The sequence below is a fragment of the Pantherophis guttatus genome, chromosome 17 (genome assembly GCF_059756535.1).
Source record: "Pantherophis guttatus breed Tessera chromosome 17, ASM5975653v1, whole genome shotgun sequence".
Classification (NCBI taxonomy): Eukaryota; Metazoa; Chordata; class Lepidosauria; order Squamata; family Colubridae; genus Pantherophis; species Pantherophis guttatus.
The window spans coordinates 11,987,861-12,005,002 of record NC_142079.1 but is presented as its reverse complement, the minus strand read 5'-3'; the positions used below and the strand labels follow the sequence as shown (position 1 = coordinate 12,005,002).

The 17,142-nt window shown below is 44.7% G+C and overlaps 1 protein-coding gene across 2 annotated transcripts in view; it reads left to right on the top strand.

Annotated features, from left to right (window-relative positions):
* Positions 1 to 17,142, top strand: part of ADGRD1 (adhesion G protein-coupled receptor D1) — a 208,681-nt gene that overhangs the window by 32,907 nt on the left and 158,632 nt on the right. For both annotated transcript variants that reach the window (XM_087880177.1, XM_087880176.1), the window contains 4 exons: positions 4,720 to 4,779; positions 4,877 to 4,994; positions 12,597 to 12,707; positions 13,673 to 13,748. In XM_087880177.1, coding sequence (XP_087736303.1) covers positions 4,720 to 4,779; positions 4,877 to 4,994; positions 12,597 to 12,707; positions 13,673 to 13,748 — 365 coding nt within the window. The remainder of the gene's footprint in view (positions 1 to 4,719; positions 4,780 to 4,876; positions 4,995 to 12,596; positions 12,708 to 13,672; positions 13,749 to 17,142) is intronic.

The window sequence follows — 17,142 nt, the reverse complement described above, 5'->3', positions numbered from 1 at the left end:
TGTCTTCCCTGTTGTTGTTGTTGCTTTTGTTTAAGTAGTTTGGATTGTGCTCTAGTTACACGTTGATCTTTAACTTCAGACATCTGAATCAGATCCAAAATTGGAGAAGAATCTAACAGAGGCTCACTCAAAAAACCTCCTTCTGCTCCTTGCACCCCTTCTAGTTCCTGTTTAGACTGTTCTTGCAATTGCTTCTCCTCACTCTCTTTAATCTCCAAAACTGTAGATGTACGTGGAGATGGTGTTCTTTCCTTAAGAATGGTAGTATAAAAATGTTGTGCCTTCTCCACGGTATTCAACCGGTATCCTTCTCCCTTATATCTGAAAATTATCCCAGCTGGTGCGTCCCACCGAAAAGGTATCTGTAAATTTTTTAATTCCTTGACCAAAAAACCAAATTCTTTTCTTGCTTTCAGCATTTTAGGGGGCAGTTCTTTATAAATTTCAAGTCGCGAACCCCCCACTTGTACAGAAGTGAGAAAAGATTTTTGCAGGATGTCATTTCTTATTTCTCTGTCTGTAAAATATATGACCACATCTCTGGGTAATTGTCTTTGTCTGGCCACCACAGAGTTCACTCTGTAAATTTTGTCTATTTTATGAAAAACCACATCAGGATTAACTTGTAAAATCTTAGCCAGGGCTTCAGAGCAAACTTGTCTCAGATCCTGTCTTTCCGCCTCTCGAATTCCCCGAAGCCGTATGGCGAACTCCATCGCCCGGAATTGTATCATAACAATCTCATCTTCAATTCTCTGCATTTTATTGTCAACTTCATCAATTTTATAGTCATTATCTTTCATCTTGACATTAACTTCTGATTTAAAATCTTCAACTTTAGCATCAACTTTCCCAATAAATCCTGCCAGGCCAGACACCACTTCTGATATTTTTTTGGTCACCTTATTTTGGTTCTGTTTCACCATATCTTTCACTTCATTAATTTCCTGCATAAATTCCTGGTGTGATTTTTGAAGTTTATCATCTATCTCCTGTTGAGATTTTAGAAATTTATCATCCAAAGTTTTAGAAATAAATTGTTTTAAATCTCCCACATCAAATTCTTTTTTCTGGGTCTGTAACTGCTGTGCAGAGGGAAACTGCGTTTCATGTTTATGTGTGGGGGATCCCCCCCCTGTTGCCTTCCCTTCCTGCTTCTTTGAAGCCATCCTGCCACGTAGTCTAATTTTTCTGAAAAGGGAAGTTCCTTTTCCTTTCCCTCCTGCACAAAGTCTTCTAAAAAAATCCCCCAGATTTAATCAATTAAAAACTAAAATAGAGCAAAGTCCAATATTAGAAAGGGAGAGATTTTCCAGTGCTTCTCTTATAGCAAACAAAGCAACTTTGCAACAACTTGGAAGCTTGTAACACAGAGTGACTTCACCAATCCACATTCATTAGCTCGTTCACTTTCACTTTAAGGCTGAGCGCCATGTTTTTTTTTGCAAACACTTTCACACGCTCAAATTTGTCTCAGTTTAAGAAGTCAATAAAGTGCTGATACTTGCGTTTCAAACTTTCAGGTTCAGATAGGTTCGCTGTTTATTAGAGCTAATTCTTCCAAATTACGTTTCCTGCTGCCGGCTTGTTTTGCGTAAGCAAAATCGTCCCACGTCGCCCGGAGTTTCCGCAGGTTGGGAGGGAGCCACACCCGTTTTCTCCCCAGAAACAATTCCCTGGGGGACAACGGGGGCTCAACCAGTACCCTGCGCACTCTGCTTCTTCAATCCTCGGGATTTGGAAGCTTTCAAGCCGCTTCTGGATAGCGAAGCGGCTCTACGGGCGGCGGGGCTGGCGGAGCTCCAAAAAAGCACCGCCGTCGCCGAGAGCGAAGAAACCGGAAGTCCTGTATTTCATGTTTTTAATTCTGGCTGTGCACCGCCCTGAGTCCTCAGGGAGAAGGGCGGTATATAAATTGAAAATAAATAAATAAATAAATAAATAAATAAATAAATAAATAATATATATATATATATATATATATATATATATATATATATATATATATATATATATATATATTCTCAGGTTTTCGCGGGTGTTTGTATGTAGGTCTTTGGTTATTCGGGTCTTCTCCCACGTAAAATTGGAAGTGTCTTGGTGACGTTTCGACGAAGTCTCATTCGTCATCTTCAGGCTGGTGTTCTCGGCTTCGTGCTTCCAGGAGCAATGTGAGATCGCAGCTGTCTCTTCCTTTTAACTGCTAGTGGGGGTGTGAGCTGATTGGGTGGGAACTTGGCTGTGTTCTGATTGGGTGGAGGTGTGTTCTGATTGGTTAGGGGCTTGGCTGTGCTCTGATTGGATGGGGGGTTGGTTGTGCTCTGATTGGCTGGGGGTGTGTTCTGTTTGGGTGGGGGCTTGGTTGTGCTCAGCTTAGTCTAAGTTGCAGGGGGATTTGAGCTGGTGAGCTGCATTGTTGTTGTTTGGCTTCGTGTTCGTGGCCGTGCTATCTCTTCATGGTGGGTGTCAGTCTGCTTCATGTATGGATTGGAGGGGTTTAAAGTGGCTAATGATGCAGCTGCGGTCTGGCTTCTGGTCCTTGGTCGTGGCTCATTATCAGTGTGGGTTTGAGTCTGCTTTCTGCGTAGATGTGTGGTGGTGACATCCTGTGTGGCTCTCGTGAGTGTGGGTCTGGTGTCATTCGTCGTGTTAGGGACTCGTTTGTCAATAAGGGCGGGTTTCCAAATGGCTGGTAGGCGGGAGGTATCGTCTCGTTTGTTCATGCTGTGTGGGCATTTTTCTATCTCAATGGCTTCTCTGATTATTCTGTCGTTAAAGTGTTCAGTTTTGGCGATAGTTCTGGTCTTTTTAAAGTCAATATCATGTCCTGTGGCTTTAAGGTGTTGGACCAGGGAAGAAGTTGGTTCCTCTTTTCTGACTGAGTTCTTGTGTTCTTCTATGCGTGCACTTATTTGTCTGTTGGTTTGTCCGATGTATGTGGTGGGGCAGGCGGTGCATGGGATTTCATATACTCCTTGATTTTCTAACTCAATTTTGTCTTTGGGGTTCCTTAGGATGGTGGATATTTTTCGGTTTGTGCAAAATGCTGTCTTGATGTTATGTTTGTGGAGGATTTTGCTTATTCTGTCTGTGGTGCCTTTTATGTATGGGAGGAGGGCTTTGCCGTTTTCTTGTTCTCTGTCTTGGATTTTAGTGGGGGTTTCTTTTTGGATTAGGTTGGTGATCTTATTTCTTTGGAATCCATTGGATGTTAGTACGTTAGTGAGAGTGTGTAGTTCGGTTTTTAGGTGTTGTTCGTCAGCTAAGCGTTTTGTTCTGGAAATGAGTGTCTTGGCTACAGAGTTGATCTGGGCAGGGTGGTGGTGTGAGAGTGCATGCAGATAGCGGTTTGTGTGTGTTTTCTTCTGGTAGATAGTGTGTCCTAGGGAGCCATTGGATTTTCTGTAGACTAAGACATCCAGGAAGGGAAGTTGGTTGTTCGCTTCTGTTTCCATGGTGAAGTGTATTTTGGGGTGTAGGCTGTTGAGGTGTGTGAGGAAGTTGTCCAGTTTTTCTTTCCCATGTGGCCAGATTATGAAGGTGTCGTCCACATATCTGAGCCAGAGTTTGGGTTTGTGATCAGATTTTTCTAGAGCTTGGGTTTCAAAGTATTCCGTATAGAGGTTGGCAATGACAGGTGAGGGGGTGATCCCATAAGCTGAGCACAACCAAGCCCCCACCCAAACAGAACACCCCCCCAGCCAATCAGAACACAACCAACCCCCCATCCAATCAGAGCACAGCCAAGCCCCTAACCAATCAGAACACACCTCCACCCAATCAGAACACAGCCAAGTTCCCACCCAATCAGCTCACACCCCCACTAGCAGTTAAAAGGAAGAGACAGCTGCGATCTCACATTGCTCCTGGAAGCACGAAGCCGAGAACACCAGCCTGAAGATGACGAATGAGACTTCGTCGAAACGTCGCCAAGACACTTCCAATTTTACGTGGGAGAAGACCCGAATAACCAAAGACCTACATACAAACACCCGCGAAAACCTGAGAAAACAAATATATATATATATATATGTATATGTGTATATATATATATATTCGTAGGTTTTATGTGTATGTCTCTTTAGCCAGGTTCTACCTACGTAAACCAAGATATTATGCAGCCCTAGTTCAGTGAAATCACAATTCACTAGTTTCTGGGCTTTTTTTTTTTTTCCTGGCAGCCAGCAGACCCTTTGCTGCCCATTGGGAGACTAAAATAGATCTATTTCGGCCTTATAAGGCCTCATCAATTAGCCACACCCTCATCTCATGTATCCTCCCTGTAAAGGTACAATATTTGTTTTTCTTTCTTTTTCATATATATATATATAATCTCTCTAGTATCTATCTATCATCTATCTATCTATCTATCTATCTATCTATCTATCTATCTATCTATCTATCTATCTAATCTTTTCTCCCTCCCTCCTTCCCTCTCTCTCCTCTATCATTATCTCTCTCTCTCTCTTTCTGTCTCCCTCTCTCTGTCCATCTATTTACCATTTACCAATTTATTTATTTAAATTTTTATATAGCCACCCATATTATAACAAACTCTGGGGTGGCTCCCAATCAAACCTCTCTCGACAATATGCAAAAAAAGAGTTGTCCCTGGGTTATGGTGGGAATGCATCATCTTCAGGAGAATCACACTAGGTAAGGGATGATGGTGTTGATCACATCACAGGACATTCACAACCTGTCTTTGTTTATTTCTAGGTTTTCTTTAAAGTGGTGGAAGGAGTTCTTAAGATACCTGTTTGGATCAGCTTGAACCAGGTAAGGATAATATTTTCCGAGACTTTATCTGGGTTCTCTTGGAGTCAAGGCCTCCATCGCTTGCTTATCACCCTAGCTTTGTCATTTCTGCTTTCAGACAGCGTCCCTTGCCGGAGGGCTTGTGTCCACCATCGACAGTGTGACTTTGCATATTGCGCGCAATCTAGGAGGAAGCCCTTCAACCATCACAGTCCAAGGCACTTCATCTGTGGCAGGTGAGATTTATTGGGGCTTTCTCCAGTTTTGTTCTCTGACACAGGAGATGAATAACTGAGCAAAGCCACTTCTGTGGCTTTTCGCCTTTGCTGACGAAGGACATGAAAGTTTCCTTTCCCGTTTTCGCTGGGATGGAAAGTCCATCCCTCCTTGAGGAACATCTACAATGAATCCAGGAAATCAAGGAAGGAGAAATGAAAAACTAGAAAAGAATCACCAGCTTCTTAGTTGACTTAGTTCAGGTATTCCAAAGGTTTTTTTTTTTAAGAGCTTGGCCTTCACATAGGCATTGCTTTGTCACTTCACCGGTGGATGATCTATAGCAGGGGTATCAAACTCACAGTTCGTGGGGCAGTGGTGGATTTCTCTTACCTTTGCTAGCTGTTCACTCATGCACGCGCCACTTCTGCGCATGCGCAGAGTGTATTTGATGACATCCGGGTAGGTGGGCGGAGCCTCCCACCACAGCTACCGTTTCGCTTGAACCGGGACGAACTGGTAGCAACCCACCACTGCTGCAGGGTGCTTAGATCTGGCCCGCAGGGCTGCCCTGGAAACAGCAAAGGACTGGCCCGCAGTGCCTCTGCCAATGAAAATGGAGCTCGGCTCTTCCGAGCTCAATTTTTACTGACAGAGGGCTGCAGGAGGCCGCCATGGCTGAAAACAGGGCCCAGGGGCACGCGTGGTTGCCCACCCCCCCAGCTCGGTTTTCGCTGCCAGAGGGCTAGCAAATCAAACTAAAAGCAAAACAAAACGAAAGGAGAAATGTTTCCCCTTTTGCATTAGAGCATCCAAGAAGGGGCAGGAAAGGAGAAAGGGAAAGAGGAAAGACACAGGAAAAAGAAGGAAAGATGGGAAGAGCGCAAGGAAGGAAAAAATAAGTAAAGAGGAGAAAGAAGAAGAAAGGAGAAGAGGGAAGGAAAAAGAAGGGAAGGAAGGAAGGAAGGAAGGAAGGAAGGAAGGAAGGAAGGAAGGAAGGAAGGAAGGAAGGAAGATTATAATGAGAGGGAGGGAGGGTCTGAGGGAAGTACTGCCTTAGCCCTTGGCCACCACAAGGGCCATCAACACGAATGATGTCGAGATGACCGGTGCCCTGAGGTCAATCACAACCCTGATGCAACCCTCAATGAAATTGAGTTTGACACCCCTGATCTATAGCATCAAGCATCAGCTGTGATTCTTCCAACTCTTGTTGCTTTGTGCTCGGAGCAGATTAAATATAATTCTTTATAAAATTCCTTATTGGCCAAGTGTGATTGGACACACAAGGAATTTGTCTTGGTGCATATGCTCTCAGTGTACATAAAAACACAAGCTACATTCGTCAAGAATCATAAGGTACAACACTTAATGATAGTCATAGGGTACAAATAAGATAGGATAGGATAGGATAGGATAGGATAGGATAGGATAGGATAGGATAGGATAGGATAGAATAGAATAGAATAGAATAGAATAGAATAGAATAGAATAGAATAGAATAGAATAGAATAGAATAGAATAGAATTTAGATTCCTTCCGGGTAGCAGACCAATATGGCGACTCTTTATTGAATGCCAAGGACGAAGGGGCGATGTCCGGCATTTTCGAGGGTGTTCGGGGGGCAGCTGACCATCTTACAACCCCCGCCCAGCAAGCTGAAGCATAGCCGGCTCGATTGAGCCGTAGATGGAGCCGGAAGAACACCCGGCCGCCGTGGAGATAGGGATGGCGCGGCGGGCGGTAAACGGCGGCGAACGTTGAAACCGAGGCCCAGCTGACTGTCATAGATCAAACGGCTGCTGGGCTGGAGCGGTTAAAGAAACGGTCAACGATGTTGCTGTGGCGGTGGCGACGCAGGCAGCCCCGGCGGCGGTCCCTGGGCTGCTTTAAACTTGAATTGCAGCATACTGGGCGCTGCGGGCGGCAACGTGGGGCGGCAGCCATGGATACGGAGGCGGAGCCGACTAAAATGACTTTCAACTACGATGTTGACAGTAACAGCAGCAGCAACACCGGGAGGCTAGGCTGTGAGGATGCCCTCTCTAGACAATGGAGAGGGCTTTGCTGCAAGCAGTTACCCCCCCTCGATGTAATGGGGAGGGGGCCTGGACATTCACTTAATTACCTGAATTGATCTTAATCACCTGAATGGCCCTATCTGAAAGAGCATGGTAGTGATGGGGGCTGAGAACTGAAGACATTTTTTGATCTTCCCCTGTCTGCTTCTCCCCCCCCCCACTAGACCTAGGCCTAGTTTGTCCATTCAGCAAAAACAACAACAACAACAACAACAACAACAACAAACTTGCAGCTGTTCGATCAACTTATAGCCTTTTTAAAATATCTTTTCCTCCTTGACCATCCTAATTATCCTGATTATTTGATTTCATCTCTTACGCCTGGATGCTCCACCTTTGCTTTTTTTTCGACCTTATCTTTGGATTTTTGCTGGTATCAGAAAGGGAAGAAGCATAGACATCGAGAGTCTTGAACAATTTCTTTGTAATATTTATACAAGTGGATGGGACGGACCATCTTCTCCTTTGTTTCTGTAACTCTGGACTGGTCGCCGTGAGAAGGCAGTCATTGTGACTCTCATCCTCCCTTTTTTCTTATGACTAACTTATTTAATCACAAGACTTTCCCATCACTGTAAGAGGGAGATGGTATTCCGATGTTCTATTATATTAGCTTCCTTGTACAATTATCTACTTTACCCTTTTGTCTTAACCATCTCTTTTAAACCATCTTTAACACCTTAAGAAGAAAATTGCCTTTCATCGCCTCCAATTCTATCTCACCTCCGATGTATTCAATAACAGAACTCCTAGCACTGCGAGATTCCCCCCTCTCGCAAGTTTGGCCCTCCCAGTTATCTAGGGCCGCCCTCAAGGACGGGTTTTGGAACCCCGAGAGGTGGTATGCTAAGAACCGGAAGCTTTGGGGTTTTTTAGATAGTTTTTCAAATTCTATTTTAAGGGGATCTGGGAGGAGGGTGGTTTCCAATGTAAATAATGAGGCTGGGGGGCCTCCCGGGATGGGGGTGGGTTGTATGGGTTCAGGGATTAACCCACGAGGGACGGGGTCTAGTCCATCTGAAGAGCACGGCGGAGAAGATGCAGAATCTGGGGCCAAGGAGAGGGTTAGAGCTTGTGCTGTTGATAGACATTACATCAGTACTGTAGGTGGGAGGGGCAGATATGGCGGGAGTAGGGGGCCACATCAAGTTGCGGGAGTGCGCTCTCGCTGTCTTCAAGCGGTGGCACGCTCCGGCCCCCAATGCTCTTCTCGTTCCCCAGGTGGCACAGACCCTCAGGCCCTGGGCCTTTGGCTGATGCTATGCAATGCCAGGTCCGTGGTAAATAAAGCCCCCCTCATTTGTGATCTTGTTCAGGAGGGGGGAGCGGACCTGGTAGGTATTACGGAGACCTGGTTGGGCCAGGAGGGGGGAGTCCCTCTCATAGAGATGTGCCCACCCGGTTTCCGGGCATTTCATCAGCCAAGGTCACAGGGAAGGGGCGGGGGGGTGGCAGTTATCATTAAAGAGGGTCTTAGTCCGAGGGAGGCCACTGTTCCTCAGACGGCCGGATGTGAGTCCCTCCTTGTGAAGTGGGGTCATGCGGTGCAGATGGGCCTGCTGGTCACGTACCTGGCTCCCTGCCACGTGGCAGCAGCCTTGCCTGAACTACTCAACGTTATAGCCGCGGTGGCGATTGATACCCCTAGACTTATGGTCATGGGGGACTTCAACCTGCCATCCGTCGGTGAGGCGTCTGAGGTGGCTCAGGAGTTCATGGCTTCCATGACGGCCATGGACCTGACCCAATTAGTTCATGGCCCTACTCACACGGGGGGAAACACGCTGGACCTGGTTTTTGTCTCTGGTCAGTGGCTGAGTGGTCTCGAGATAGGGGATATAGCGATCGAGCCCTTGTCATGGTCAGATCACTCCCTCCTTCGCTTTGACCTTCGAACCGCCACACCCCGCCGCAGGGAGGCGGAACCGATGAGGTGGTTCCGCCCCAGGCGCCTGATGGACCCGGATAGGTTCCAGACGGAGCTTGGGCCATTTCCTGAGGCTCTGGCACACGGCTCAACTGAAGACCTATGGCTGCCTGGGATAGGGCGGCCGCTGGGGCTTTGGACCGGGTCGTGCCTTTGCGGCCTCTGACCCGGCGTCGATCTCACCTGGCTCCCTGGTTCACCGAGGAGCTGAGGGAGATGAAACGCCGGAAAAGACGCCTGGAGAGCAGTTGGAGGGCCAGCCGTTCTGAATCTGACCGAACACTGGTAAGGTCTCATATTAAGACCTACCTGGTGGCAATAAAAGCGGCAAAGTGTAACTATTTTTCCGCTCTTATTGCGTCATCAGATAATCGCCCGGCCGCCCTGTTTAGGGTGACCCGCTCCCTGCTCCACCAGGAAGCGCGGGAGGATCCCTTGGAGGGTAGAGCCGAGGACTTTGTACAATATCTGTATGACAAAATCGCTCAGATTCGGGAAAATTTGGACTCTGACTGGGTAGATTCAGGAGGGAGGATGGAGGCAAGTCTTGAGAATATTACCTGGGAAGAGTTTGATTCTGTGACTCCGGAAAACGTGGACAAGATACTGGGCAGATTAAGCGCGGCCACATGTTTATTGGACCCGTGTCCCTCCTGGCTGGTGCTGGCCTCTCGGGAGGTTACACGAGGTTGGCTCCAGGGGATTATAAATGCTTCCTTGAGAGAGGGTGTCTTCCCTACCGCCTTGAAGGAGGCGGTGGTGAGGCCTCTCCTCAAGAAGCCTTCCCTGGACCCAGCAGTGTTGGCTAATTACCGTCCAGTCTCCAACCTTCGCTTTATTGCGAAGGTTGTTGAGAGTGTGGTAGCGCGACAGCTTCCTCAGTACTTGGATGAATCGGCTTATCTAGATCCGTTCCAGTCGGGCTTCAGGCCTGGATACAGCACGGAAACGGCATTGGTCGCATTGGTAGATGATCTCTGGAGGGCCCGGGACAGGGGTTGCTCCTCTGTCCTGGTCCTATTAGACCTCTCAGCAGCTTTTGATACCATCGACCATGGTATCATGCTGCACCGGTTGGAAGAGTTAGGGGTGGGGGGCACCGTGTTGCGGTGGTTCTCCTCCTTTCTCTCTGATCGGTCGCAGTCTGTGTTGACAGGGGGGCAGAGGTCGACCCCGAGGCCCCTTGTATGTGGGGTGCCACAGGGGTCGGTTCTCTCACCCCTTCTGTTCAACATTTATGTGAAGCCGCTGGGTGAGATCATCCGTGGTTTTGGGGTGAAGTATCATCAGTATGCTGATGATACTCAGCTATACATCTCCACCCCGGACCACCCCAATGATGCCCTTAAAGTGATGTCCCAGTGCCTGGAGGCTGTACGGATCTGGATGGGGAGGAACAGACTCAGGCTCAACCCATCCAAGACCGAGTGGCTGTGGTTTCCGACGTCCCGATATAGTCAATTGGTGCCATCACTGACTATTGGGGATGAGTCATTGCCCCCCACGGAGAGGGTTCGCAACTTAGGCGTCCTCTTGGACTCACGGCTGTCTTTAGAAGAACACTTGACGGCTGTGGCCGGGAGGTCTTTTTATCAGGTTCGCCTGATTCGCCAGTTGCGTCCCTTTCTGGATCGGGACTCGTTAAAAACGGTCACTCATGCCCTCGTCACTTCACGCCTGGACTACTGTAATGCTCTCTACATGGGGCTCCCCTTGAGGAGCACCCGGAGGCTCCAGCTGGTCCAGAATGCGGCCGCGCGGGTAGTTATGGGAGCAGCATGGCGCTCCCATGTGGCTCCCCTCCTGCGTGAGCTGCACTGGCTCCCTGTGGTCTTCCGGGTGCGCTTCAAGGTCTTAGTTACCACCTTTAGAGCGCTCCATGGCTTAGGACCAGGGTACTTACGAGACCGCCTTCTGCCACCAATAGCCTCTCACCACCCAGTACGCTCCCATAGAGAGGGGCTTCTCAGGGTGCCGTCAGCCAAACAATGTCGACTGGCGGCCCCCAGGGGGAGAGCCTTTTCTGTGAGGGCACCCACCATCTGGAACGAGCTCCCCCCAGAGATACAGAAGATTCCGGATCTGCGCACTTTCCGCCGTGCCCTCAAAACATTCCTGTTTCAGCAGGCCGGCCTGGCCTAACTTTCCCTTTATATTGCTTTTTGATTTTATTTTAAACTGGGATGTCTTATATTATCTAGGACCAGAGTGTTTAGTATATTTTAATTGGTTTTTATTAACGTTTGTATTATATGTATTTCTATCGTTCGCTGTTCACCGCCCTGAGTCCCTTAGGAATAGGGCGGTATATAAATTTAATAAATAAATAAATAAATAAATAAATAAATTCTTTATTGGCCAAGTGTGATTGGACACACAAGGAATTTGTCTTGGTGCATATGTCCTCGGTGTACATAAAAGACAAGATAGATTCATCAAGAATCATAAGGTACAACACTTAATGATAGTCATAAGGTACAAATAGGATAGGATAGGATAGGATAGGATAGGATAGGATAGGATAGGATAGGATAGGATAGGATAGAATAGAATAGAATAGAATAGAATAGAATAGAATAGAATAGAATAGAATAGAATAGAATAGAATAGAATAGAATAGAATAGAATTCTTTATTGGCCAAGTGTGATTGGACACACAAGGAATTTGTCTTGGTGCATATGTCCTCGGTGTACATAAAAGACAAGATAGATTCATCAAGAATCATAAGGTACAACACTTAATGATAGTCATAGGGTACAAATAGGATAGGATAGGATAGGATAGGATAGGATAGGATAGGATAGGATAGGATAGATAGGATAGGATAGGATAGAATAGAATAGAATAGAATAGAATAGAATAGAATAGAATAGAATAGAATAGAATAGAATAGAATAGAATTCTTTATTGGCCAAGTGTGATTGGACACACAAGGAATTTGTCTTTGGTGCATATGCTCTCAGTGTACATAAAAGAAAAAATAAAATATATTTGTCAAGAATCATAAGGTACCACACTTAATGATAGTCATAGGGTACAAATAAGCAACCAGGAAACAATATCAATATAAATCATAAGGATGCAAGCAACAAAGTTACGTCATATAAGCGGGAGGAGATGGGTGATAGGAACGATGAGAAGATTAATAGTAATGCAGGCTTAGTGAATAGTTTGACAGTGTTGAGGGAATTATCTGTTTAGCAGGGTGATGGCGTAGGCGCTCAGCAGCGTAGATCAAAATGTGAGCCTCTGAGCTATCGCTGCTGGACTGAGTACCTCTGCTGGTTGCCACAAAACCTCAGAAAATGGGGAGGGGGGGGCGCCACATTTCTCCCTCTTCGGTTCCCTTTTTAAAAATGTTTTGCCTGTTGCAAAACAGTAAAGTTCCCTCTTCTTTGCTGCTTAAAACTCTAGCATATTCCCTCCCCACCCCCGGCTGGTTTGCTTCAAAAGATGCCGATTGCTCAAAACGTTAAGAGAACAGACCTTGGGGCTCAACAATAATCAGGAACTGAACAGCAGCCCCTTCATTTAAGCAGGAAAAAGAACTTTAACTGATGGCTTTGCTCTCCCTTTCATTTGGGCTTTGATCAATGTTTGCTTTATTATACAGATTATTCCCTGGTTAAAATGCCTCCCCAGCTCCCGAATGTGCCTCAGTATCGCTTCCCGTTACAAGGACAAAGTTACATTTCTATACCCAGAGAAGCTTTCCAATATTCAGGTAAGGGAATAATTTACTAGAAGGAAAGAAAGGTCGAATCTGCTGCCTTTGGCTTTCTCCCGCCAGCCAAGGTTTTCCGCCATATGGCTGGGGATGATGGGAATTAACATCCAGACCATCTGGTAGGCTGAAGAAGAGGCCAGGAGAAACCAGCATTTTTTCCCCCTTGAATTGTCCTTCCTTCCAATCATCGTGTTCTCCGGAGACTCAGGGCGGCTTACAATGCGTTAAGCAATAGCCTTCATACTTCTGTATATTTTATACAAAGTCAGCTTATTGCCCCCACAATCTGGGTCCTCATTTTACCTACCTAAGAAAGGATGGAAGGCTGAGTCAACCTTGAAATATATGTTTCCCTGTTTGGATTGCTGAAAAATCTGTTAATGGAGGGGAAATGGAAAACTGAATTGTTCCCTGCATTGCAAAAATCGGTATGGCCACTGGAAGGCAGCAAAGAGTTAGTTTTTTTCCCCACCCTCCATACTGCTTTGCCATCTAGTGGTCATCATGATTTTTGCAGCTCCAATCTAGATTTTTCCAACAGCAGAATGAATTATTGAGCATTTTAACTTCTTTCGATAGTTCTAAACAAATTCACACCAATCCTTCCTATGTTTTTCAACCTCTTTTCCACAAAAGAGGGTCTCCTTAGAGTCAAACCTTGGTATCTATCTGTCTGTCTGTCTGTCTGTCTGTCTATCTATCTATCTATCTATCTATCTATCTATCTATCTATCTATCTATCATCTATCTATCTTAAATAATAAATAAATAATTAAATTAAATTTAGATATCGTCTGACTATTCAAGAGACCCTGGGTGGCTGACAAACAGATAGAGGCAGAAGCGATCAAGGATGAACAAGGATAAAGCTATGGGCATCCAAAGGGGCTTTAAATGGTGGGGTTTTTTTGTCTCCTGCATCACTGCAATCCTGATATCGACAAATTTTGCCTTCTTTACAGCCTGGGTTACGATTGTGGGCCTCTTCTACCATTCCATGCATCAGTACTTCCATAGCATCAAACCGTTGGACACCAAGTAAGTTCCTTTAAAAGCACAACACGCTTCCTGAATATGAGACTGGATGGCGTTTGCTTGGCTTTGCACAGTGCTTCCCAGCTTCAACAATTTTAAGAGGTGTGAACTCCTAGAATTCCCTGCCAGATGGATGGACGGACGGACGGACGGATGGATGGAGGGAGGGAGGGATGGATGGATGGAGGGAAAATGGGAAAGGAAAGGGGGAAGGAAGAAGGGGAGGAGATGAGAGGAAGGAGATGAGACAAAGGGAGGAAGGGAGGGAGAGAGGAAAGGAGGAAAAGAAAAGGGGGAAAGAAGAGAAAGGGGGAAGGGGAGGAGAGGAGAGGAAGGGACAAAGGGAGGGAGGGAGGAAAGGAGAGAGGAAAGGAGGGAAACGAAAGATGAAAGAAGGGAAGTGGAAGGAGAGGAGAGGAAGGGACAAAGAGAGGGAGGGAGAAAAGGAGGAAGGAAAGGAGGAAAAGGAAAGGTGAAAGAAGGAAGGGGAGGAGAGGATGGGAGGGAGGGAGGGAAAGGAAAGGCTGAAAGAAGGGAAAGGAGAAGGGGGAAGGGGAAAGGGAGAAAAGGAAGGAAGGAAGCAATTTTAAAACAACCCACTTTGTTTGATCCTCAACTCTCTGCCTCAAGACCCCCAAAAGTTGCATTTCTCAAACAGCAGTTCCTGATGGAAACCTCCTTTTAAAGCAAAGGGACGGTTTTTTCCAAGCCAATTATCATCTGAACTGACAGCATGGCACTCAAAAAAAAATAAATAATAATAATCTTAGATTGTCATTGAAAATGCTCAGTCACCTCCCCGCCTCAGCCGGTTCTCCAACTTCCCTTTTAAAGGCCCTTTATCTCGTTGAACTTTAAATCACAGGATGGAATCGAGCTAATTTAACTCCTGAGATAGACCATCCTTCCCGTTTCACTTTCCCCAGAAGCCAAGGTCTAATTTACACCTCACCAAAAAGCAAATAACAGCCTTAGAATCCGTTTGGTTTGCTTCTTTGCAAACTGGCCATGGATTTAAATTATGGAAACTTTGAGCAATATATCACTCAAATTCTTCTTCCCTGACCTGGGAAATTTCCAAGCCTATTCATAAGGTATCTTCAACCCACATAGCTTGTCAAAACCGATTTATTTATGGAAGTAATCGCTATCGCATGAAACAGACCAAGGGAGTGGCTAATTTTTCCCTGCACTGCTGTGACCTCATCTACAAGTTCTAAGAAGTTTATTTAAAGAGAGTAGACCTGTTCTGCATATTGAATAGGCTAAAGGTAACTTTTTTTCAAAAGCCAACAAAACTTTCTTTCTTTGTCCCTTGAAGACATTTCGCTATTCATCCAAGAAGCTTCTTCCCTCCCCCCTCATTTTATTTGTTTTATTTATATAACATTCCATTTTCATCAAACAGTGTATCTTCTGGGTACGGTTATGTTTAAATAGTCATATTACACATCTTTGTTGTGATATTCATCACCATCATATTGATAATATAATAACATTAATACTTAACATTGTATTCTTTAACAACTCTCCCCTTTACCATTTCCTCTTTTTATATCTCGTCCTTTCTAACTTCTGTTTCTGTTATCTAGCCATTGATGAAATATGTCCCATATCGAAAAATATTCAGTTTCTTCTTTATCCTTAATAGTAAGTGTTAGTCTGTCCATTTCTGCACATTCTAATATTTTCTTAATTACCTTCCTCTCAGACGAGATCTCATCATTTTTCCATTGTTGCGCAAACACAATTCTAGAATAGAATAGAACTGTTTACTAAGTCTGCACTACTATTAATCTTCTCATCGTTCCCACCACCCATCTCCTTCCACTTATGACTGTATGACTGTAACTTTGTTGCTTGTATCCATACGATTTATATTGATACTGTTTCTGGATTGCTTATTTGTACCGTATGATTATCATTAAGTGTTGCACTTTATGATTCCCGATGAATGTATTTTATTCTCCTTATGTACACTGAGAGCATATGCACCAAGGCAAATTCCTTGTGTGTCCAATCACACTTGGCCAATAAACCTATTCTATTCTGTTCTGTTCTGTTCTGTTCTGTTCTGTTCTGTTCTGTTCTGTTCTACTCTACTCTACTCTACTCTACTCTACTCTACTCTACTCTACTCTACTCTACTCTACTCTATTCTAATTATTTCTAATTATTTTCTTATTCTCTCTCCTCTCCTCTCCTCTCCTCTCCTCTCCTCTCCTCTCCTCTCCTCTCCTCCCCTCCCCTCCCCTCCCCTTTACCTTCCCTTCCATTCTAATTATTTCCTTATTCTATTCTATTCTATTCTATTCTATTCTATTCTATTCTATTCTATTCTATTCTATTCCATTCCATTCCATTCCATTCCATTCCATTCCATTCCACTCCACTCCACTCCACTCCACTCCACTCTACTCCACTCCACTCCAATTATTTCCTTATTTCCTATTCTATTCTATTCTATTCTATTCTATTCTATTCTATTCTATTCTATTCTATTCTATTCTATTCTATTCTATTCTATTCCACTCCACTCCACTCCACTCCACTCCACTCCACTCCACTCCACTCCACTCCACTCCACTTATTTCCTTATTTCCTTATTTCCTATTCTATTCTATTCTATTCTATTCTATTCTATTCTATTCTATTCTATTCTATTCTATTCTATTCTATTCTATTCTAGTTGCAGTTAGTATATGCAGGATCAAATATGTAGTCTTTTTATCGTATTTTTCTGATAGAATGCCCAACAAAAATATCTCTGGTTTCAGATCTATATGTCATTTTATCACTTTTTCCAGCCATGTTATGTATTTTCATCCAGTATTTTTTTGCTTTTGGGCATGTCCGCCACATATGGTAATATGAAGCAGATGATTGATTACACTTCCAACATTTAGCAGATTTGTCTTTATACATTTTCGCCAATCTTGCCGGTGCAAAATGCCATCTATAAAACCATTTATACAAATTTTCCTTATATAGAAGCTTCTTCAGTTCTGGAGAACTGAAGTACCAAGGAATAGAACTGAAGAAGCTTCTTGGATGAGAAGCGAAACATCTTCAAGGGGAAAAAACCCCCAAAGATAGTCCAGTTACCTTTTGAAAAAGCACCTTTGTAACTTGGAATTATGTTTCTTTCACCATCTGGACTACATTTCAGATGTCTGGACTTCCCCTCTCAGAATTCTGTCGCCGGAATTGCCTTTGCTGAGAATTCTTTGTTTTAAATACAATTTTTATTAAGCATTTTGTTTTTTTTTTACAAGAAAGGAAGATTAAAAACCAATGCATATTAACATAAGGTGAGAATAGGTAAAGAAATCAGGAAGTAAAGAGAAAGCTAAAAGTGCAAGAAAGGGGGGGGGGAAGTCAAAGAAAAACAAAAGAC